This window comes from Bufo bufo, chromosome 1 (assembly GCF_905171765.1).
Source record: "Bufo bufo chromosome 1, aBufBuf1.1, whole genome shotgun sequence".
NCBI lineage: Eukaryota > Metazoa > Chordata > Amphibia > Anura > Bufonidae > Bufo > Bufo bufo.
This window is the reverse complement of record NC_053389.1, coordinates 462,125,269-462,150,959: the sequence shown is the minus strand read 5'-3', so window position 1 is coordinate 462,150,959 and position 25,691 is coordinate 462,125,269. Positions and strand designations below refer to the sequence as shown.

General features: G+C 43.4%; 1 protein-coding gene across 5 annotated transcripts in view; it reads right to left on the bottom strand.

Moving 5' to 3' along the window:
• Positions 1-13: 13 nt before the first annotated feature.
• Positions 14-25,691, bottom strand: part of C1H12orf29 (chromosome 1 C12orf29 homolog) — a 50,120-nt gene continuing 24,442 nt past the window's right edge. For all 5 annotated transcript variants that reach the window (XM_040408626.1, XM_040408652.1, XM_040408643.1 and 2 more), the window contains 4 exons: positions 10,806-10,922; positions 9,331-9,528; positions 8,601-8,770; positions 14-1,711 (listed from right to left, as the gene is read on the bottom strand). In XM_040408626.1, coding sequence (XP_040264560.1) covers positions 1,526-1,711; positions 8,601-8,770; positions 9,331-9,528; positions 10,806-10,922 — 671 coding nt within the window. In that variant the 3' untranslated portion in view covers positions 14-1,525. The remainder of the gene's footprint in view (positions 1,712-8,600; positions 8,771-9,330; positions 9,529-10,805; positions 10,923-25,691) is intronic.

Here is a 25,691-nt window from a genome sequence, read left to right as displayed (position 1 = left end):
GACCACGGAACGGAGCAACGGATGCGGACAGCACACGGAGTGCTATCCGCATCTTTTGCGGCCCCAATGAAGTGAATAGGCCCGCATCCAAGCTGGACCAAAACAACGGTCGTGTGCATGAGGCCTTAGAGAAAGGAATATGCACCATGACATTGTTATTACTGAGTAATAGAGAAGGAATAATTGCACTTAATTTTTTAATGAAGGGTAAAACCTAGTTTGCTATGCCAAATTACATACGGAGACTGACATTTTTATATTTGATTAGAGGATTTAGTTTATTACACCTGTAAATACAGAATGTACACATTTGTTTCTTTTCAGATATATGTTTTCTAGTTGTGATTTCTTATTTGTATATTTAAATAAACTTGTCACATTTTACCTTTGTGCGGAAGCTGACTGATTTCTTGTCAGATTTAAGGACATTAAAGTGGATGTTTCAACCCTAAAGGCTACCTTAGTAAATACTTGCATAGCATACAGTAACTCTGGATTATCTGCACTTTGCCATTCCTCCTGAACATACTGTGACAACTAGAGATTACCATTCCTATTGTCATCAACAGGATGTGCCCTGTACAATGTGATGCTGACCACGTCAGACTAGGCTTGCACAAGGTTTCAAAATATCAGTACTTTTTCAATACTCTCATATTCTATTTGGTTCGATACTGACACTGTCAGTAATTTTATACTAAGCTGCGTGCCTTATTACACAGCCTAGTAGCAGTTCTGAGTAGAGAACACGGCACGCGTACAACTTGGCACACACCTTGTTCTCATCCACTGCCACAGATCTGGAGCAAGGAAAAGTGCAGCTGCCAAGAAGGCTTTGGGGGGGTGGGATTGAGTGCTGGGAGGACGGAGCTGTCTCGTCTAGCGTCTGCAGCGCTTCTTTACTTTTCACGTGCTGCCTCAAGGCCTGAGAGTCATGGTGCCATAGAGGGAAGAAGAGGACCAGCCTGTGATCACTAACAATTGTCGGCTGCTGTGTGTGTCGCGGCCACACACATGTGGCAGTGGAGTTGTGACAAAGTGCAGGGGGTGAGAGTCCGGGAAGAGCGCAGTGATCGAAGAGGCTGCAGGGGTGGTATCAATTTGGAATTCTGGTATTCTGACAACCCTACGTCAGACCATGGAGGGATACATCCTATTGACAAGGTTAACAGTAACACCTAGTTATTAATTTATACTTCTCCAGGTGGAATAACAGAGGAACAATGCAAAATTATTACAGCTCACAAGTTCTCCTTAAAATGTTATTGCTACTGGAAAAACCTCAAAGAAGTGCAAGTAATGTGATAATGTGTTCTCGGCTCCCAGGAAGTCACCAGTCTTCATGCTGTAATGAAAACATACATCAGACGTGTGTAATGTTTGCAAATAAGGCAGCTTTGCAGACGTCTGTTCCGTTGACCAGGCAGAGGGTGCCACATGCTCAAAATGTAGAACTTCCGCAATATTCCCCATCAGGCTTGATGAGCTGTCAGCACTACATTTTACTCTTCACGAAGTGCTGTTCTCAGTCTAACATAATGTCTTTTAATCTGTCATAACACAGAGAGTCTATTTTTGAAAGCTGACCTAGTAACGTGCTTGAATCTGCTTCGCAGTCATATTTGCATAAATCCAATCTAATAGAAACTGGCTTGGAATTTAGGCGTGTGTCGTTGAGTGGCCAGTGTAATCCAAGATGATGGCGGTGAAGCTAGAAAAATAATGTGTAATTATATTAGTAACTGGTGGAATGGAAACAATTATAAAAGTTATTGTCTAGCACAGATGAGCAGCATCTCCATCTGAAAACATCTTCAAGGGATGCCAAACCTAGCAATGGTAGAAGAGCTTGCCCATAATATATCAAAAGCATGCCGAAAATCCAGTAGATTATCAATCTTGATAAAATCTTGCGGAGAACACAATTTATTTCCTCCCAATCCCTTCCATTTTCGGATGGCAGAGGGGCAGGGATTTTGTCAACTACGGAAGACAGCAGTATGGGGGGGCTGCTGATGCGGCCCGTTGCCTTACAGAAGGAGGCAGATTTGTGAGGAGGGGGAGGAAAAGGTCTGTCCTCCAGGGACACACACATTTACTTCCTGTTACTTATACATAAACAAAGGTGTATTTTCTACATTTGAGGTTTCTTTAACCCCAAAAAATGTGAAAAATGTATGGAGCGGATTCATAAGTTGATCCTCCTTCCATACATGGCGAGTGCCACCTGTATAGTACAGCTGACACCCAACGCAAGACATCAAGATTGGAGATTACTTTGATTCTGGTCATTTAACCCCTTAGATGATCATTAGCAACCACAGCATCTAAGAGGTTAGACAGAGGGAGATGCCTCTGGTCGAAGCCCCCATGGGAAATTGCGAGACTCCAATCAGTTGCTATGACAGCCTGAGCTGCCACTGTGGTTCCTACATAAAGGGGGTTGTGATTCAACATGAAAAGTGCTTTGGTTGTCTGAATGTAAATTAAAGGGGTTCTACGCTTTTCCTATATTGATGACCTTTCCTAACAGGTCATCAATATCAGATCAGCAGGGGCCCAACTGCCGGCACCCACACCGATCAGCTGTATGTAGAGAACACCGCGTTCATAACTACATTTGCAGCAAAAATCTCTGTCCTGCCTAGATAATTAGAAAGAGTATCAATGTAGGTGAGGAAGTTTTTGTTTTTTTAGCCTCTGGGTGTAGATAAGGAGAATTTTGTGAAACTCACCTGTAAAATCTTTTTCTCGTCTTTTCCATTGGGGGACACAGACCATGGGTATAGCTTAGATATTAGTAGGAGGGACACTATGCAAATGAAAGAGCTCCTCCTCCTCGGGCTATACCCCCCGACTCCACCAGGAGGAACTCAGGCGTTGCACAAGCAGTAGGAGAAGGAGCAAGAAAAAATTATGGAAACCATCGGACCAAGCCATAAGGTCCAACCATAAACAGAAACTGAATTGAAGACCCCTCCTGCAACAGGCAGAATGGGTGGGAGCTGTGTCCCCCAATGGAAAAGACGAGAAAAAGATTTTACAGGTGAGTTTCACAAAAATCTCCTTTTCTCGTACTTTTTTCCATTGGGGGACACAGACCATGGGACGTCCTAAAGCAGTCCATGGGGTGGGAAAAAATCTCAGCACCGCCAGGAGGAACGTCCAACGGTCAAACAGGAACCACAGCCTGCAAAACCCTGCGGCCAAAGACCGCATCAGCCGAAGCCAGTGATGCAACTGATAAACTTTGTAAAGGTATGTAAGGACGACCAGGTGGCCGCCTTACACAGCTGAGACGCAGAGGCACGATTGCGTCTTGCCCAGGAAGCCCCCCACTGCCCTAGTGGAGTGAGCGGTAATCCTAGCCGGGGGAACTCTACCACAAGCGCGATAAGCCGCGGAAATAGCCGAGCAGATCCAGAGCGTCATGAACGGCGGACGGAAGCAGTAGCCGCGAGATACACCTTCAGGGCCCGTACAACATGCAGAGTGCGTTCCTTGGGGTTAGCCGGAGAAGGGCAAAAGGAAGGAAGGACAAGATCCTCATTAAGGTGGAAGGGAGAGACCACCTTGGGCAAAAAGGAGGGGACCGGACGGAGCACAACCTTATCCTGGTGGAAAACCAGAAAAGGCTCCTGACAGGAAAGAGAGGCAAGCTCCGACACCAGTCTGATTTAAAAACTTGTGATGGGATTTTAACTCACAGTTTCTGCATAATAGCCCAGAACTTTAATCACTACGCTATGTAGCTGTATTAGAAGTTATGGCCACAAGGAAGAGCACTTTCCAGGTGAGAACAGTCAGAGAGACCTCCCTCAAAGGCTCAAAGGGGGCCAACTGCAGAGCGCGCAGGACAAAAATGAGATACAAAGGGGGAACATACGGGGAAACCGAATGTGCCACCCCATGAAGAAAGGTCTTCACAGGACCCATAAGAGCAAGGGACCTCTGAAAAAAAGACGGCCAGCGCCGAAACCTGACCTTACAGGGAGCTAAGCGACAGTCCCTGCTCAAGCCCAGACTGAAGAAAAGACCGTACCATCGGGATGGAAAAGCGAAGGGGAGGGAACCCCGAACTCTCACAAAAGGACAGGAAGGCCTTCCAGGTACAATAGTAAATCCGGGAGGAAGAAGACTTCCTCGCTCTGATCGTGGTCCTAATCACTGAATCCGAGAACCCCCTCTTCTTCAGGATGGCGGTTTCAACAGCCACGCCGTTAAACGAAGAGACCGTAAATTCTGGTGGAAGAGCGGGCCCTGAGACAGTAGGTCCTGTCTGTCGGGTAGAGGCCATGGGGCGTCCGCCAGCATCCGAGCCACGTCCGAAAACCACGCGCGGCGAGGCCACCCTGGGGCGATGAGAACAGTCGGGATCCCTTCCGCCTCGATTTTGCGTAGAACCTTTGGTAGGAGAGGAAAAAATAGGGGAGGCTGAAGTCCTGCCACGGAGACACCTGCACGTCCATCCGTACGCCTTCGGATCTCGGGCGCGAGCCAGGAACACTGGGAGCTTGTTGTTGAACCAGGACGCCACTAAGTCCACATCCAGACGGCCCCATCTGTGGCAGATTTCTTCGAACACTTCTGGATGCAGAGACCACTCGCCTGGATCCACCCTGTTGCGGCTTAGAAAGTCCGCTGTCCAGTTGTCCACTCCTGGAATGTAAACTGCTGACAACACTGGAACGTGCGTCTCCGCCCACGTCAGAATTCTCGTCACCTCCTGCATCACCATCCGGTTGCGGGTCCCACCCTGATGGTTGATGTAGGCCACGGCCGTGGCATTGTCCGATTGAATCCTCACTGGGAGGCCCGCAAGGAGAGGGGTCCAATGAGAGGGAGAGAGAGAGAGGAAAATCGCCCTCAGTTCCAGAATGTTGATTGGAAGGCGAGACTCTGCCGCCGACCAAATCCCTTGAACCGTGCGAGACTGGAGAACGTCGCCACAACCCAGGAGGCCGGCATCGGTGGTGACGACCGTCCAGGAGAAAGGGAGAAAGGATCTCCCCGACCTCAGGTTCAATGGGGATAGACACCAACGGAGAGCTGCCCGAACCCGCTGAGACAAGCGGATGCGATCGTCTAGACCCTGAGAGGTTTTTGTCCCAGAGGGAAAGGATCTCCTGTTGTAACAAGCGAGTGTGAAACTGGGCATATGGAACAGCTTCGAAAGAGGCCACCATAAGACCCAGGACCCGCATGCATTCCTGTATGGAGAGGAACTGGGATCGCAGTAGATTAAACACTGCCCCCTGGATCTGGGAGGACTTGGAGGGTGGCAGGAACACTCTGGTGGACAAGGTGTCCAAAACCATTCCCAGGAAGGGGAGCTTCTGGGATGGGAGCAGAGAGGACTTTGGAAAATTGATTATCCAGCCGAACTGTTCCAGAGTCTGAACAGTGATCCGGACGCTGTCCTCGGCCTGCGGAAGCGAGGGGGCTTTTATCAGGATATCGTCCAGATAGGTCAGCAAAGGAATGCCCCTGGTACGAAGAAGCGCCATGATCGGTGCCAGGATCTTGGTAAAGACCCGAGAGGCGGTTGCCAACCGGAAAGGAAGGGCGACAAACTGATAGTGACGAGCCCCAATGGCGAAGCGCAGGAATCGTTGGTGAGATTCTGCGATCGGAACATGCAGATAAGCGTCATGGATGTCCACGGACGCGAGGAACTCCCCTGGAAGAAAAGAAACAATAACGGAGCGGAGGGAGAAAAAACACGTTCCGGTGGTCTGGACGCGAACTCTATCTTGTAACCAGACGTTACAATCTCTAGAGCCCATGCGTCCTGAACATGAGTCCAAACCTGCTGATAAGAAAGCAGGCGGCCCCCCACCACGAGGGGTAGGGGCGCCACTTCATGCAGAAGATTGCTTGGGAGCGGCAGGGCGGGTCGACTGTGTCCTCGGGCGCCAGGTAGCCTGGGGTTTGAAAGAGGGCTGCTTGCAGGAGTCCTGTGACCCTCCTGCAGAGGAAGCAGGCGACGACTTGTTCGCAGAGAAGCGGCGAAAGGACTGGTACCGAGAACCGGAAGTCCTCGCCCGAAAGGGGCGCTTAGCCCTAGCCTGGGGAAGGTGAGTGCTCTTGCCCCCAGTAGCGGCAGAGATGAACTCATCCCGTTGAGCCTCAAAAAGTCTGGAACCCTCAAAGGGGAGGTACGCAAGGGAACGCTTGGAGGAAGCGTCAGCATCCCATACCTTCAACCAGACCTCCCTGCGTTGAATGACCGAGAGGGCCAAAATGCAGGCAAAAAGGGGACCAATGTCCATGGAAGCCTCACAGAGGAATTTGGAGGCCTGAGACATCTGGAGAATCAAATCCAGCGTGTCCGCCGACGCACCTTGGTCCGCCAGGTCCTGGTGATGGCGCTGCAGCCACATTGAGAGAGCTCTGGCCACCAAAGCCGAGGCAAAGGCAGGTCGCAGGGACGTGCCCGCCAGTGAGAATATGGATTTTGCCAAAGAATCTAGGCGCCTGTCCACAGCGTCCTGCAGAGAGGAGCCGTCCAGGACAGGGAGGGCCGTGTTTTTGGCCAACCTGGCTACCGGGGGGTCCACCCTAGGGGGAGAAGACCACTTCTCCACGCTGTCCGCTGGGAAAGGATAGAGAGTATCCATGCGTTTTGTGGCGGAATGCCCTGGCTATGACAGCGGAAAATTCCTCATGGACCGGAAAGACAGCAGCCTCCGGTTTTTTAGGAGGAAAAAGGGCGAACTTCCTCCTAGTGGAAGGAGGAGAATCCCCTTGGAGATTAAAGGTGTCACGGACAGCCGCTACTAGATCAGCCACCATAGTGGAGAGCTTTGGCGGAAGGTCCCGCTCCGTGACCTCGTCCGAGCCGGACAATTCCCCTTCAGACCTGCGCTCCCTAAGGGGGGGGGGGGGGGGGGAGAGGAGTCTGATCAAGCTTCTAGCCGAGGGGGAGAAGCGGAGTCATCCGAGGAGGGATGCTGTCGCTCACGCTGCCTCTTAGTAGTCAGGCGTCCTCTGCAGGAACCAATGTGAGGGGACGGAGTGGTTGGCGCCGCAGGATTGGAAACGGACATATGTTCCATGAAAGACATGACTGCCTTGGCGAACAGGGCCAAATCAGCGGCCGCGCTGGACATGGCAGAAGAGGTCTTACCGGACTTAGTCTTAGGCATGATGGTCTCTTCACAAAAGTGACTGGAATCAGTACAGAGAAAAATTCCTACCGCTCAGGCAAGAGCATCAATCCAGAGAGGAGCGGGGGAGCAGCCGTTCAGTGTGAGAAGCTTCTCAGCAGCAGCAGGAAGGAGCCGGAGGTCCGATTAGGCTCCGCCCCCCCCCCCCCCCCGTGATTAGGCTCCGCCCTCCGATCGCGTCATAGGAGCGGGAAAAGAGCTCTCTGTGTAAAGAAGGGAAATAAAATGGCCCCCGGCGCCGCTCAGCGTGGAAAAAACTAAAGTAAGGCGTCCCCAGCAAGGGGAATGGCAAGCCCAGAGAAGCGGAGACCGGAGGGGGAAGAGCTCAGAGACATGATATGCCGCCAGAGAAGGAGCGGGGACGTCCAGAGACGCCTGCCCAGTTAAGTGCCTCCATAACCCTTGCGCTCCAGACAGAACAACAATGCCACCTAGATCCCCATTCACCCAGGAGGCCCATAGGTCTCAGAGCAGAGAGGTAGGGAGGGAGGGGGGACACACAGAGGTAGGGAGGGAGGGGGGACACACAGAGGTGCAGCTTCATACTTATCTGCTCCTGCAGATCTTCTCCCTCGACTCCAGGACCAGCAGGGATGCACCTCTTCAGACTTCTGATTCCTTGACCAGGAGTGCAGTGCTCTGGAGGAGGGTGGCAGCAGGTGACCCAGGAGCTGGTGGGATGCCGGAGCTGACAGGTCGAGCCCGGATCCACTTGCCTTCTTGGGGGGGGGGGGATAATGGAGGCAGCCTGGCAACGTCCAACAAACGGCGGCGGGCACTCCATGGGGGACCAGGAAGGCGCAATGCCGACCTGCGTCCCCAGCTGGAAGAAAAATAACAAAAGGGAGACGAATGAAAGTGTCAACCTCCTTCACCAGACACTAAGCAAAGACTGAGTTCCTCCTGGTGGAGTCGGGGGGTATAGCCCAAGGAGGAGGAGCTCTTTCATTTGCATAGTGTCCCTCCTACTAATATCTCTAAGCTATACCCATGGTCTGTGTCCCCCAATGGAAAAAAGTACGAGAACAAAATGTTTCCATTTACTGACAGCATACAGAGATCTTTATACTAGATCTATACTAGTATTTTAGAAAGTTACAGTATATACATTTTCATTGTATGAGGACAATTCCTGACCAAATACCCAATTGGGGCAAATGGCCATAATAGCAGTTGAGATTCTCTCGCCTGGGGCAACCTCTATTTAAGACAGGAAAGGAATGAGCATCTGTATGCTCTGGCAGACCTGGTGCATCCATGCATGACATGGTCAGTTAAGTTAGAGAAGCCTGAGCTTCGGCAATCAGCTGATCGTTGGGTCAGCTTCGGTTTAAAGAGGGCGATATCTTCTTAAGATAATCCCTCTACATAAATAACAGAAATCTCCTTGAAACCAGTGTCCCTTAATTTAAAGCACTTCCCTCCATTTACCTTGAATAAAGATCCATCTTTGCAATGCCATACAATGCCTTCTACTTTGCCCTCCTGACAATGTTTGAACCAAGACATTAGACTGTTATGATCCAGAGCTTCTAGATCCTTTATGAGGAAAGTGCCATGAGGGACAAGGAGGTGAATTGGATTCTTCTTATTACCAATGCCTGAAAAACAAAGGTATTGGATTACAGTACCTTGTAGTGCATAGCTTTACTTGGCTTAGGGGGTTGTATCATCTCAGACATTGGGGGCATATGGCTAGGATATGTCCCCAATGTCTGACAGGTGCGGGTCCCTATCTTTAGAACGGAGCCTGCAAAGTGAAGGAGGGTGCTCCACGCATGCGCAGCCGCCCTTCATTCACTTCTATGGAACTGCCGAAAATAGCTGAGCACTGGCTCATAAAAGTGGATGGAAAGATGACCACACTTTCGCAATGTCCTCTCCATTCGTTTCAATGGGACTTCTGAAAATAGCCGATCACACTGCGATCCCATAGGAATGAATAGAGGGCGTGGTGCGCACTCCTTCACTTTGCGGGCTCTGCTCTAAAGATGGGTGCGGGTACTAGAGGTAGGACCTGCACCTATCAGACACTGGGGGCTATATTCTGAAAACTATAGCAGAAAACATGACTTTACCGCATGGTGAGAATAAGCACTTATATCTGATATACATAATTGAGGTCTTACAAACAAAATTGGCTACTGCCCAATATACTTACCGTATGGGTTTCCATTAATATTGGTCCCAATGAGCTCCAATGTTTGCTCAAGAAGACCTGACATATGCACAAGGCAAATTTCCAAAGATCCAGGATCTTCTGTATTCGGTTGTAATACTATGGCTACTCCTAATGAATAATTCACAGCACTTGAATGCCAACAATACTGCTTATTGCCATTTTCCACAGGCACCCAACCTGACAGGGTAAAAAAGAAAAAGCTTTAGAAAAAAAAAAAAAAAGATGTTCTGAAGACATGCAGTGCACATTCTCACCCCCCCCCCCCATATAATATATAAAGGACAAGGTTAAATGGGTTTTAAAACCAGCACCTGGATCTGAATACTTTTGTATTTGCATGTAATGAAAAATTTTGCCTAGCCACTGAGTTATTCAATAAAATGTATCTGTATTGCACCACCTGCTGTTTGTTCTTTTTAATATTTCTTTGTCCTGCTCACTGAGAAGGCCGCACATGCTCAGTTTCATCCTTCAACTGCTTCCTGAGCTGTGATAGGTAGAGCTGAGACACACCCCCTGAGCTGCTGCAGCAGAAAAGACCCTCCCCTTGAGCTGTCAGCTTGATATAAATCTAGCAGAGCAATGAATGGGGAGATCTCTGGATCCATGTGAGGTACATGGCTGGATTATGATGTACTATATGTGTGTCATTTTCATTTTTTACATTATTTATGGGATAACCCCTTTAAATGCCAAGTGGACTACAACTGTAAACTGGGGTGATGCTGTGTAATATGGTATATTTCTTTGCTAGTCATGACATATTACAGGACTTCTTCTAAACATAATTATGTTGACTTCCTGTTATTCACATTTAAAAAAAAAAATACTGTAGAAATATGGCAAGAGGTGCTCTATATTAAGTAGGGATGCATCAAAACCATCAAAAGAAATGACTGAATTGATGTCTAAGGGACCAAAATAGGATGATCTTCTTATCAACCACATCTAGATCAGAAACCAGAACTTACTTTTTTTTTTTTTACAGTCATTTTAAACATCAGCATTAGAGATGAGCGAATTTCCCCTTATAAAATTTGTTCACACTTCGTTTGGTGGTAAAAGGCGAATGGCGTTATGGATTCCGTTACCACAGACTATAACGCAATCTTATGACGGAATGCATAACAGAATTCCTTTAGAGGCATTCCATTATTCATTCCATCAAAATGGATCCGTCCCGTTTCCGTTATGCAAGAGAGGACTCCCCTGCATAACAAACGGGACGGATCCGTTTTGCAGCCCATAGACTTCTATTATGATGGAATGAATAACGGAATGCCTCATAGGATTGTGTTATGGTCCGTGGTAACGGAATCCATAACGCAATTCACCTTTTACCACCAAACAAAGTGTGAACAAATTTCAAAATCTGAAATTCGCTCATCTCTAATCAGCATTATAAGATTTTTCATCAAGCAGTCCACCCGTAGTGTGAGATTTTCTGTAGGTACCTGGTATATGGCCATTTTCATCCGGGTACAGTTTACCATTACAACGGGTCACACCTTTTGCTGGAGTCCAAAAATCGGGCACAACTTTGAAATCCTCGTCAACATTCCAAACAAAGTCTAAAATAAAAAGCAAAAAAATCCATATTGCTTGTGTGACCTCTCCCTGAATAAGACACTGAAAACGCGGGTTGGAGGGTGCGGTGTGGGGACACAGGTCAGAAATACAGTTATGTAATTCATTTATGCGAATGACGGTGGTGTTTGTGGCAGGGCGTGTCAAATTTCTTTACTTTGTTTTTTAAAAAATGAGGGTGGTCACAAAAAGTTGTGTTTTGGTTAGCATTTTACAATAATATTTCCAAGAAATGGCAATTACATTGTTTTGCTTGGTAAATAGCTACTTAAATTTTGTGATATTTTGACGTTTTAAAATGTAAAATTAGCAGCAAACTGTCTTCTTTCAAGAAGTGCCTTCTCATTATTTCTGTCTGTACTTCTGCTCTAAAGTTAAGAATATACTTATTATACAATAAAATATGTAAAAAAAAAATGTATGCCATTCGTAAAAACTAGCAATACTCATTTTCAGCAGTGTCTTTTTAATAATTTTTACTAATGTCATACTTTATAAATTTTTATCATAGTATCATACAAATAGTAACATTTTCTTGTCTTTCTTTTTCCAGGCACAAATAGTTTCTTCCACTTGCACAAGCTGAAAATTCGGAACCATGGCTAGTAAAAGGAAGACAAGACTGGCAACCTACACTCACATGAGTAACTTCATTGGAACTGGTCGAGAAATGCTGCCTTCTGAACTCCCAACTCTGCGTGATGTTCTAAGATATGGCCTTCTGCTAAGAGAGCAGAGTGGAGAGAATGTCAGAAATTACCCAGCAGCCACTCTTGCAAAGGATATTTATCCAAAAGTGCTTGAAAAGTGGCAGCTAGCAAACAGTTGTTTTGTGGTGCCAATTTTAAATTCGAGAGTCACAGTCCTGAAGAAGATAAAAGAAAACTGGGAAAAGGCCAAAAACATATCACTTGGCAGAGGCAAACTGGAAGTGAAAGAGGCTTTCATAGCAACGTTAGACAAGCTCTTTGACATCCTCAATTGCAAGATTAAGCTATGTTCAGAATTTGAGGGTCCATGTCCAGGTGGTGCTGACTGTAAACATGAAGTGCGCAAGAAGAGGAAGTAATTAGAATTTCTGAATATAAGCAGAAAAGGAAGGAAGAGTTAACATTACAGTCATTACAACCAAATGAAGTCCTTTCTCAGAAGAAGATGAGGAGCCAACTGATGTTGAAGATGAATACTCTGAAGAACCTTTGCAGATACCATGTGATGATTCTGATGTACCTTCTACTTCAATTACAAGTCAATATAATAGATTACAATTGCGCAATGTTGCATTGCAAAGTATTAGGTATGGTGTCAGTCTATGTGCTACAGTTGCCAATACAACAGCTGCATTTTTGGATGCTGGATTAATTACTAAAGGAGACAGGAGACTTGTGGTTGATCACAAAGTAAAAAGGTCTCAAGAAAAAGTCATGAAATCACTTGATGAAGAATTTCATGCTAGATGCCGGATAGGCAAGATTGAAAGTATCTTCTTTGATGGATGCCAAGATTCCACTAAAGTTCTGTTACAAACAAATAACTCAAGTTATCAGTTTCCAAGTATTGTGAAAGAAGTGCATTACACTGTTTGCAGTGAGCCAGGTGGAAGGTATCTTTGCCATTTTACTCCAGAGAAAGACTTAATGAAAAATAAACTGCTAAGGTTATTGCTAACCATCTTGTGGATTTTTTAAAGAAAAACAGCATTGATAAAAGTTTGCAGGTTATTGGTGGTGACTCAACGAACGTTAACACTGGTTGTGAAGGAGGAGTCATGCATTGGGTTGAGGAAAAGCTGAATCGTAAACTTATCTGGTTGGTTTGTGCTCTTCATACTAATGAGCCATTCGATCAAACCGTTAGATGGGAAAACTTTGTCTAACAAGTGGAGTGGTAAAATTGGCAACATGCTTGATAGTGCAACTAAACTTGAAATCAATCCCTCATTTGTCAGAATATCCTTTCCAGAGCCTTTGGTTCCATTGAGTGACACTGTTGTCAAAGATCTCTCTACAGATCAGGCTTATGGTTACAGGATAAATCAGGCCATAAGGACATGTGTACTTCCAACTGATCTGGCATTATTAGAAATTGGTCCTGTAAGCCACTCTCGGTGGTTAACAACTGCAAATAGGATTTGTCGCATATGGGTTTCAAAACATGGCCTTAAAACAACAACTTGAAGATGTTGCAACTGCTTGTGGAATACATTGTTGGCGTATACTATCGTTGCTGGTTTACAATCAAATCAAAATTCTCTTGGGTGGAAGGACCCCGCCACATTCTTTATCAATTGAAGCTCCTATAATCCCTAGAAGAAGGCAGTAGCTGATATTGTTTTGCAAACAATCCAAAGTTCATTGTGGTTCGCTTTTAGTGAAATGGTGCTTCAGACACTTTTATGCTCGGAAAACCAAGAAGAAAGGAAGAAGATGACTGAATTAAGGAATGAAGATGATGATACACCAGGAGACCTATCTGTTCGGCCTAGGAGAACACCTGCAGTAAATCCAAATGCAACTTCACCTTTTGGAACTGATAGACTGGTCAGAAAAAGTATATGAACCTCCACTTACTTGTAAACTCAAAATATCAGAAATACGAAAGTTTGTTCAAGAGCTAATGCAAGTTTCAAAGTGGCCATGTCATGGACAGTCCATAGAGAGGTATGTGAAACAAGTAACAGAGGCTTCTGGCAAAGTGTATACTCATTAGAGGCCAGGAAGCAAGCAGAAGAATGATGTCTAGGAATGAATCGTAGCAAGATTTGATGAATTTTGTTGGTTGAAGCTTTTTAATTTTTTTTACAAATGTGTTTTCAGTGTTTGATAATAGAGACAGAATATAAATAAAATTGTTTTACTTCATTAAACAACTTTTTGAGCAAATTTTTGTGGAGTTTATATTAATTTATTCCCTTTTTTTTTAAATTTCAATATACATTATAATCAAGCACAAATTTACCAAGCTAAATGTTTATCAATAACGAAAAACCTTTTAAATTAGGATATTACACATCAAAAACATAGAAACATAGAAATATAGAATGTGTCGGCAGATAAGAACCATTTGGCCCATCTAGTCTGCCCAATATACTGAATACTATGGATAGCCCCCGGCCCTATCTTATATGAAGGATGGCCTTATGCCTATCCCATGCATGCTTAAACTCCTTCACTGAGGTTAGGACTGTATCACCGATTTTATATTCTGCTCTTGGGTTTTTACGCCCCAGGTGCATTATCTTGCACTTATCAACATAAAATTTTAGTTGCCAGATTTTTGACCATTCATCTAGTTTTCCTATATCCTTTTCCATTTGGTGTATACCTCCAGGAACATCAACCCTGTTACAAATCTTTGTGCCATCAGCAAAAAGACACACCTTACCATCGAGGCCTTCTGCAATTTCGCTGATAAAGATATTAAACAATATGGGTCCCAGAACAGATCCCTGAGGTACCCCACTGGTAACAAGACCTTGGTCTGAATATACTCCATTGACTACAACCCTCTGTTGCCTGTCCCTCAGCCACTGCCTAATTCATTCAACAATATGGGAGTCCAACCCCAAAATTTATTGCAATTTATTGATAAGCCTTCTATGTAGGACAGTATCAAAAGCCTTACTAAAGTCTAGATAAGTGATGTCTACTGCACCTCCGCCATCTATTATTTTAGTCACCCAATCAAAAAAATCTATAAGATTAGTTTGACATGATCTCCCTGAAGTAAACCCATGCTGTTTTTCATCTTTCAATCCATGGGATTTTAGATGTTCCACAATCCTCTCCTTAAGTATGGTTTCCATTAATTTCCCCACTATTGATGTCAGGCTTACTGGCCTATAGTTGCCAGATTCCTCCCTACTACCTTTCTTGTGAATGGGCACAACATTTGCTAATTTCCAATCTTCTGGGACGACTCCTGTTGCTAGTGATTGGTTAAATAAATCTGTTAATGGTTTTGCTAGTTCACCGCTGAGCTCTTTTAATAGCTTTGGGTGTATCCCTTCAGGCCCCTGTGACTTATTTGTATTAATTTTAGACAGCTGACTTAGAACCTCTTCCTCTGTAAAGACACATGCATCAAAAGAATCATTAGTCTTCCTTCCTAACTGAGGTCCTTTTCCTTTGTAAAAACTTAACAGAAGTATTCATTGAGGCAGTTAGCTAGTTCTTTATCTTCTTCCATATACCTTCCTTTTGTTTTTAATTTGGTAATTCCTTGTTTTAGTTTCCTTTTTTCATTTATGTATCTGAAGAATGCCTTATCGCCTTTTTTCCCTGACTGAGCTAATTTCTCTTCTGCCTGTGCTTTAGAAGCTCTTATAACTTGTTTGGCCTGTCTCTGCCTAATCTTATAAATTTGCCTGTCATCCTCTTTTTTTTTTTTTTTTTTTTTTATAATTACTAAATGCTATCTTTTTGTTTTTAATGATTTTGGCCACTTCTGCTGAGTACCACAGTGGTCTCTTCCTTTTTTTTTGCTTTTACTGACAAGCCTAATGCAATTTTCTGTTGCCTTCAATAGTGCCACTTTTAAGTAGTCCCATTTCTCCTGGACTCCAATGAAACTGTTCCAATCTGATAGGGACTCGTATACCACTAATCTAATTTGTTTTTGTGTGGTGTGACTCAGTCACTGTACTTATAGTAAACCACACTGACTGGTGATCACTAGATCCCAAGCTTTCCCCTACAGTAATATCATATACCAAATTCCCATTTGTGAATACTAAATCTAAAATGGCCTCCTTCCGGGTTGGCTCCTCAACTACTTGCTGTAGAGATAATCCCAGTAGGGAATTTAGAATATTTGTACTCCTGGCAGAACTAGCTATTTTGGTTTTCCAGTTTACATCTGGAAGATTGAAGTCTCCCATAATGATAACTTCCCTCTTCAATGTCATTTTAGCTATTTCCTCAACTAGTAGATCTAATTCTTTGACTTGGCTAGGTGGTCTATATATCACACCTAGACGAGTTACCTTATGATTATCAAGCTGCAAGGTAACCCAAACTGACTCTAAATTGTTCTCGCTAACTTGTATCAAATTAGATTTTCTGCTATCTTTCACATACAGGGCAAAGGCAAATTTTTTGACCCCCTCATTTACACAAATCCAAAATTTGTATTCATCTCCTCTAAATTGACACGCCCCATGAATGTGGCAAGGTGTCCATTGTATTTTGCTAGATTATTTTTAAGGACTCATCATGCATGACTTCTTGCTGTGTCCCCCCCCCCCCCCCCCCCCTGCTCTTTTTTGTACTATGGAGTTATTTGTTTTACACCATTTTAGGTTGCAGATTTTGTCACTCATGCCACTCTTTTTCGAAGTTTTGTGAAAAGGGGCGGGCGTTGGCGGCGAAGAGGAAGGTTCAGCTGGCCAGCCTCATTCATGTTTATGGCATGGAAAGTAGAATTTGGACTTACTGGTAAGGCTACTTTCACACTGGCGTTTCTGGGTCCGCTTGCAAGATCCGTTTCAGGGCTCTCACAAGTGGCCCAAAATGGATCAGTTCAGCCCCAATGCATTCTGAATGGATAAGGATCTGTTCAGAATGCATCAGTTTAGCTCCGTTGCGCCTCCATTCCGCTATAGAGGCGGACACCAAAACGCTGCTTGCAGCGTTTTGGTGTCCGCCTGACGATGCGGAGCCAAATGGATCCGTCCTCACTTACAATTGTAAGTCAATGGGGACGAATCAGTTTTCACTGACACAATATGGTGCAATTGAAAACTGATCCATTCCTCATTGATGTTTTGACTTAGACTTTTTTTTTAAAGAATAATGCAAACGGATCCGTTCTGAACGGATACAAGCGTTTGCATTATCGGTGCGGATCCGTCTGTGCAGATACAAGATGGATCCGCACCGTGATTTTGAATGGGCAGTCTTTGTTCTGAACGCCAAACATCTAGAGTATGAAAACGTTGTTCTTTTGTATTCTTCGGATCTGTACAAAAAGAAGGTAGAACTATTTCCTGATTACGATGAAAAGATAAGACGACTTTTGGCATAAAGGCCAATTTTAACATTACTCTGTCATCAAGAATCCTCATAAATTGTTCTCTTAAAGAGAAAGCCTGTATCTCTCCCCTATTTATCCTTGCCAATGTTATGGTCACTAGAAATACTGTTTTGAAAGAGAGCATTTTTATTTCACAGTTTTCTAAAGGTTCAAAAGGAGGATTACATAGGTGCTCCAATACTAGTGACAAGTCCCAAAGAGGGACTAACTTTCTTACCGGAGGCCGGATTCTGGAGATGGCACAAGAAAATGTTTTTATCCAATTGTGCTCTTCTAGAGGGAAGTCAAGAAACCAACTCAAAGCCAAATCTGAACTTTTATAGTAGTGGGCCTTAGACCCATGTCAAAATCCTCCTGCAGAAATTCTACAATGTCCTGAATAGAAGGGGAAACTGACTCTTTGTGAAGAGAGACAAACTGGGAACGTAATTTCTTCCAAATCTTACCGTAAATGGCAGAAGTAACCTTCTTGTGACTTTGTAGCATGATTGTTATAAATCTTTCTCACAGGCCCTTGGCTCTTAGTATCTGCTCTTCAGAATCCAATGCTGCCCAGCTTCAACCTGTGCACTTGTGGATGTCAAAGAGGCCCCTGAGACAATAGGTCTTCTGGGGGAAGAAAAAAAAGCGTTCCTCCAATGCCAAGTTCTTTAGAATTGAAAACCAGCTTTGTTTCGGCCAATATGGAGCTGTTAGGACCAGAGTGACTCGTTTTGACCTCAGCTTTTTCAGGATTGGCCCAATTAAAGGAAAAAGCGGGAAGGCATAGGCCAGATCCGGAGACAAAGCATCTACTGCCACTGGTCTGTCCCACGGATTTAGTGAGAAGAAAAAGGGAAGACTAGTATTTTTTCTTGTGGCAAAGAGGTCCAATTGAGGAGTCCCTAATTTCTTGCAGAGTAGATGAAATACCTCTTTTTTTAAACACCACTCCCCTGGACGTATGTAATGTCTGCTTAAGAAATCTGCGGTCACATTTTTCTCTCCTTTCAGGTGGATTGCTGAGACTGACAGTACATTTTTTCTCTGCCCAGCTGAATATCCGGTCTGATGAATGTTGAAGGGGCAGAAATCTTGACCCCTCTTGATGTTTCAGGAATGATACTGTTGCAATGTTGTCTGAGAGAACTCGTACATGTAGGCCCTTCAGAAGATTTTCCGCCTTTAGGAAAGTTTCCAAGACTGCTCTCAACTCCCTGAAGTTTGAGGACCTGTGAGAGAGATTGGGACCCCAGGGACCCTGAAAGTATAAATTCTGCACCTGGGCTCCCCAGCCCGACTTGCTGGCATCCGTTGTTACTAAAATCTGGAGGTTCTAAAGTCCATGGAATTTCCAGTGATAAGTTCTCTGGATCTATCCACCATGAAAGACTCTGTCTTACCGACTTTGGAATGCGGATCTTCTGATCCAAAGAATTTAGATCTCGGTTCCAACAAGTGAAAACTGTTTTCTGCAAAGGTCTTGAATGGAATTGACTTCAGGGTACTGTAGCGATGCAAGACGTCATTAACCCCAGAATTTTCATGGCCGTTCTTATAGACCAGACTTCTTTCCTTTGGAATAAGGAAATCTCCTGGCGCATCTTTGCCTGTTTCTCTATCGGCAGGAATGAACATTGTTTTTCCGAGTCCAATAAGGGTGCCTAAGAAAATCTTCCTCGTTTCTGGAATAAGGTTCGATTTTTCTAGGTTTAGGATCCATCCCAAGCAGGAGAGACTCGTCAAGGTGAATTCCAGCTATCTCATTATAATGGTGGCAGATGGAGCCGTCAATAGGAAGTTGTCCAGATAAGGTATAATTATACCCTATTCTTTCCTCAACCAGGACACAAATTCTGCTACTATTTTTTAAAAGATTCTTGGTGCTAAGGATAGGCCGAAGGGTAGACACGAACTGGAAATGTTGAATGGATGAATCCTTCTGAACCACAAATCTCAGATATTTTTTATGCTCTCAAAATATTGGGACATGATAATAAGCAAAAGTCCATTGTGCACATAACCGCTCATGGAAAAATCAACTGAATCGAGGATTTTATTGATTCCATTTAGAATTTTCGATATTTTCCCACTGATTTAGTATTTTTAGGTTTTGAATGGATCGATATGCCTCATTTGGCTTTTTTACTAAAAAAAAAACAAAAAACTCGAGTAATGTCCCAGACCGATTTCTTCTGGAGGTAATGGCTTGTAGAAGCAATAGTTTTTCCAAACCTGACATTATTGCAGAATTTTGTTTTGGTTGAGCGAAATGTGTCACAACAGATTTCCTTGGGGGAGGATATAAAAATTATATTCTGTATCCTTCCTCTGTTTTTAAAATCCAAGTATTGTGAGTAACTTTTTCCCACTGTGGAAGGAATGTTTTCAGTCTTCCTCCCACTGGAAGAATGTCATTGTTTTTGTTGTGTAGTATTGGGATTAAGAAGAAACCCTCTACCCTTACCTCCTGTTGGGTAACTCCACCTTCCTGATTTACCCTTGCCTCTGTAGGACTGAGACGTATATCGGGGTCCTGGCTTCCGAAAGGACTGGGACTTTTTATTTTTGTCCTCTGGAAACCCTTTCTTTTTGTCTATAGCCTTTTCCAGAAAAGAATCTAGAACAGGGCCAAAACATAAGTACCAGAAAATGGGACAGTATGACATCTCCCACATAGTGTTTTTGGATCTCCACCTGAGGGGGGGACTCCGCCGCAGCCTCCATCTACTCAAGCACATACGGAAAACCAACGTCATGTAACACATTATTACGTGTCATCCTGCCCATACAGTTCGAAATATACCCAAAGGGGAACTCATTAGAGCCAGGAGAAACTGCAGTCAACAAAAAATGTATGAAATTGAGGCCCAAGATATCAACAGATTGTCAAGTAGAGCCTACTCTAAACAAATGATGACAAAACATAGCAAAGAAGTTCTTGGCATGAGCAGAGATAAACTGATAAATATGGATGCCAAAAAAATGAAAATGAACTGTGATACAAACTATACAAAAAAGAATGTCTTTGTTACACAGTTCAGCAGTGAATACACACAGATTTGCAACATTATTAAAAAACATTTCCCAGTATTAGCATGTGATAAAAACTGGAGCGAGGTGGCTTTAACTTGTGTTAAATGTGCAGCACGTAAAGCCCCTATGATTGCAAATACGGTCAGCCCAAGCCTGTTTCAGAAAAACAAAGGAACAACGCCTAACACATGGTTATCTACCAAAGGCAATTACAAGTGTGGGCATTCTGTGTGTATTTGTTGCAGATACATGAAAATATCCAGATCTTTTGAATCCTGTGTCACTGGCCAAAGCTTTGTGATTAAATCATTTCTAAATTGCAACACAACATATTCCATATATTTGATTACATGCACTAAATGCTTGCTGCAATACGTGGGATGTACGACAAATGCTATAAAAATCCGGATAAGAAAGCATATTTCTGATGTACCGCACCATGAAAGCCGCAATGTTTCTGCGGCCAGCCTTCATTTTGCGGTAGTTCATGGTGGTAATACCTCAGATATGCTTGTGCAAGGTATTGAAAGGGTCAATAAACCAGCAAGAGGAGGCGACCGTAAAAGGAAACTCCTAAATAGAGAATCCTTTTGGATTTTCAGACTAGAAAGCCGCTAACCCCTAGGATTAAACAAAAGATTAGATTTGATTCTACAATACTGAATATTGGATTCCCTGTTTTTCTATAGTATTCATGAGGATATTTTAAGTTTAAGTTTGTTTTATTGTTATGTATTTTTGTAGGAGGGAGTGGCCGCATGACCCCTTGATTGGTCCAGGTGCGGTTTCCTCCTCCTATAAGTGTGAGGACTCTGTGTCTGTTTAATTGTCATGAGTAAGGGCTGTAATTGTTTTGTTGCCTGAAACGCGTAGACCAACATTATCTGTACCTGGATGTTTTTAAACTTTGATACAAAATAAAGTGCAATTGGAACTTCTCAAAGAAAGGCTGGACAACTCATTTTCATTAATTCCTATTTTGCTCCCAGTCCGGGTAAGGGAGCGGTCCGTGTCCTCATGGTTGAAGTTTCCAGACAGGTGAGAGCTGCTCCAACTACTTTTGAATAGACAGAAAATGGGATAGTACAAAGCTTATTTTTTTTATGGAATGTCCCCAGACCAAGTTTTATGCCACAACGCACGTCTGGAGGCATTTGAAAGGGAACTGCCTCTGGCATCGAATCTAATAGATTCCGCCGAAGCATAAGAGACAAACGCAGTTGCCATTTTTAAGAGTGGAATGGACTCCAGAATTTCTTCTCTAGAGGAGGTTTTCATCTTTAGATGGTTCTCTAGTTGGGAGAGCCATAACGATCGAGACACTGAAGTAGCGGCAATATTTGTATTGATCAATGCAGAAGATACCTCCCAGTATTTTTTTAAAAGACCATCTATTTTTCTATCCATAGCGTCCTCAAGTTGCGAGGAATCTTCAAAGGGCAAGGAGGTTTTTTTAATTACTTTTGCAATGGGTATATCAATTTCTGGGGTATCCACCCACAATTTTGTATCTTCTGCATTAAAGGATAAACTCACGAGATAATGTAAAGCCTCTTTTCGGCTTCCTCCTATTCCTCCACTATGAGCAATTTTAGATTTTCATTTACTGGAAAGAGTGTTTTCTTTTTTGCTTTTTAGTCCACCAAACATATCATCGGATGAAAAAATAACTTTTTTCCCTCTTCAGCAGGACAAGAAGCAATTTCATCTTCCTCAATATCATCTATTTCTCCCTCTGATCTAATGTTACTAGTGGATTCATCCTCTGAATCTAAGTCCATATCAACTCTAGGTCTTTTAACATGAGACTGCGGAACAGATTTTGGCATTAATTTGACCATTGAGGAGTGTACTCCCTCCTTTATAATCTTTGTATTTTCAGCTAATAAAGATGGCTGTTCTTTTATCAATGCAGGATCTGCAACGTTGTTTAGAGTAAGACTCTGCCAGCTTCTTAGCACAAGTAGCACATCTTTTCACTTTCTTTTTAGGCTCAGAATGATTTTTATGCACCACAACTTTATCAACAGCTAGCTATGCAGAAATTCCAAAAGTATTATTACAGCACACCTGACTTATATAACCCTGGGCAGGAGGTTCTGAACCCAGCACAGACCGACCAGACACAGGACCTTCCATGGTGGAGTACACAAACATTTGATTTCCCACCATACCTTTATAGTCCTGCCCCCTGCCGCCACCAGTCTGCTCTTCCCTCTTCTGGGACTCCATCCTACAGGAGAATCCCGATATGGATAATGCGAGTCCATTCCTAATGGGGACTCCTGCATTGCCAGGGAATCCAGTGTGCCCTCTCATTGGACATCTCGCAAGAGGACATCACCCTGCCTGCAGAGGTGCAGTGGCTGAGGGACAGACAACAGAGGGTTGTAGTCAATGTAGTATATTCAGACCATGCTCTTGTTACCAGTGGGCTACCTCAGGGATCTGCTCTGGGACCCATATTGTTTAACATCTTTATCAGCGAAATTGCAGAAGGCCTCAGTGGTAAGGTGTGTCTTTTTGCGGATGACACAAAGATTTGTAACAGGGTGGATGTTCCTGGAGGGATACACCAAATGGAAAAGGATTTAGGAAAACTAGAGGAATGGTCAAAAATTTGGCAACTAAAATTTAATGTTGATAAGTGCAAGATAATGCACCTGGGGCGTAAAAACCCAAGAGCAGAATATAAAATCAGTGATACAGTCCTAACCTCAGTATCTTAGGAAAGGGATTTAGGGGTCATTGTTTCAGAAGACTTAAAGGTAGGCAGACAATGTCATAGAGCAGCAGGAAATGCTAGCAGAATGCTTGGGTGTATAGGGAGAGGCATTACCAGTAGAAAGAGGGAGGTGCTCATGCCGCTCTACAGAGCACTAGTGAGACCTCATTTGGAGTATTGTGCGCAGTACTGGAGACCATATCTCCAGAAGGATATTGATACTTTGGAGAGAGTTCAGAGAAGAGCTACTAAACTAGTACATGGACTGCAGGATAAAACTTACCAGGAAAGATTAAAAGGACCTTAACATGTATAACTTGGAAGAAAGACGAGACAGAGGGGATATGATAGAAACTTTTAAATACATAAAGGGAATCAACAAGGTAAAAGAGGAGAGAATATTTAAAAGAAGAAAAACTGCTACAAGAGGACATAGTTTTAAATGAGAGGGGCAAAGGTTTAAAAGTAATATCAGGAAGTATTACTTTACTGAGAGAGTAGTGGATGCATGGAATAGCCTTCCTGCAGAAGTGGTAGCTGCAAATACAGTGAAGGAGTTTAAGCATGCATGGGATAGGCATAAGGCCATCCTTCATATAAGATAGGGCCAGGGGCTATTCATAGGATTCAGATATATTGGGCAGACTGGATGGGCCAAATGGTTCTTATCTGCCGACACATTCTATGTTTCTTTCAGCGTGGAATAATAGAAATAGATAATTGAACAAGTCAGCATTAAATCACATTAGGAGAACACAAATGTGTTAAATTGCCTTGAAATAAGTATGATTTTATATTATGTATGCTAATATTGTACTGTGCCTGTCCGATGTACAAAATGTCCTCAATAAAGCAATGATGGAAAAATGAATCACTTATTCTGATTTCGAACAAATGCACTCAGGAATATTTAACCTCTTAACCACTGGATAGTCTTTTATGTTTGCCGCTGAGGGGACTATTTCTGATGCTGTCTTTCTATTGCGGAGCTTTAGAAATAGAGTGCAGCAATATGCCTGCTGCAATCCCAATGCTGAGGCTGTTGCTAATGGCACTGGGCACTGATTGGAGACCAAAAAAATTATGGTAATTTAAAACACTTTTTTCCTAAAAATATGTTTTATTATGCAAAAGAACTAAATGTAAAATAAAATGACATTTAGTACCTGTATATTTGTAGTGACCCATAGAATAAGAGTAGCTTATTATTTTTAAATAAGTGAAAAGGGTGGCTCACTTGCCCACTATCAGGAACAGGTGCTCTTATCAATATGAATTTACCCAAACATAAAGAAGATAAATAGTAGATAAGTGATTGGCACTCTCTCTGGAACATATATTTTAAAATATATATATAACCTTTATTGGTCCACCTAAAAAAAAACAAAAACAAAAAATCAAAACTCTTACTAAAATATACTCAATTAAAATGGAGACCGAAATACAGTAAAAATGAAAATGAATATATGTATAAATATACACTCACCTAAAGAATTGTTAGAAACACCATACTAATACGGTGTTGGACCCCCTTTTGCCTTCATTCTACGTGGCATTGATTCAACAAGGTACTGATAGCATTCTTTAGAAATGTTGGCCCATATTGATAGGATAGCATCTTGCAGTTGGAGATTTGAGGGATGCACATCCAGGGCACGAAGCTCCCGTTCCACCACATCCCAAAGATGCTCTATTGGGTTGAGATCTGGTGACTGTGGGGGCCATTTTAGTACAGTAAACTCATTGTCATGTTCAAGAAACCAATTTGAAATGATTCGAGCTTTGTGACATGGTGCATTATCCTGCTGGAAGTAGCCATCAGAGGATGGGTACATGGTGGTCATGAAGAGATGGACATGGTCAGAAACAATGCTCAGGTAGCCCGTGGCATTTAAACGATGCCCAATTGGCACTAAGGGGCCTAAAGTGTGCCCAGAAAACATCCCCCACACCATTACACCACCACGAGCCTGCACAGTGGTAACAAGGCATGATGGATACATGTTCTCATTCTGTTTACGCCAAATTCGGACTCTACCATTTGAATGTCTCAACAGAAATCGAGACTCATCAGACCAGGCAACATTTTTCCAGTCTTCAACAGTCCAATTTTGGTGAGCTTGTGCAAATTGTAGCCTCTTTTTCCTATTTGTAGTGGAGATGGAGTGGTACCCGGTGGGGTCTTCTGCTGTTGCAGCCCATCCGCCTCAAGGTTGTGCGTGTTGTGGCTTCACAAATGCTTTGCTGCATACCTCGGTTGTAACGAGTGGTTATTTCAGTCAACGTTGCTCTTCTATCAGCTTGAATCAGTCGGCCCATTCTCCTCTGACCTCTAGCATCCACAAGGCATTTTTGCCCACAGGACTGCCGCATACTGGATGTTTTTCCCTTTTCACACCATTCTTTGTAAACCCTAGAAATGGTTGTGCGTGAAAATCCCAGTAACTGAGCAGATTGTGAAATACTCAGACCGGCCCGTCTGGCGCCAACAACCATGCCACGCTCAAAATTGCTTAAATCCCCTTTCTTTCCCATTCTGAAATTCAGTTTGGAGTTCAGGAGATTGTCTTGACCAGGACCACCCCCCTAAATGCATTGAAGCAACTGCCATGTGATTGGTTGACTAGATAATTGCATTAATGAGAAATGGAACAGGTGTTCCTAATAATTCTTTGTGTGAGTGATATATATATATATATATAAAATTGCAAAAAAGGGCAGCACTCCAGAAAGTAAAAGAAGAAAAACTTTAATTACCCATATGGGACAGGCGACGTTTCGGCTTAATGTGTGAGCCTTTCTCAAGCGGTGTGTACAGACCAAATACAGAGTATATATGCCAGTGAAAGTGAATACAATCAATGTGCAATACAGGTGTGCTCAATACATAATAATTGAGGTAATCAAATATAAAATACAGTACATATGAAATTACAATAGGTCAAATGATTAAAACACAGTGCATGATCATATAGTGAGT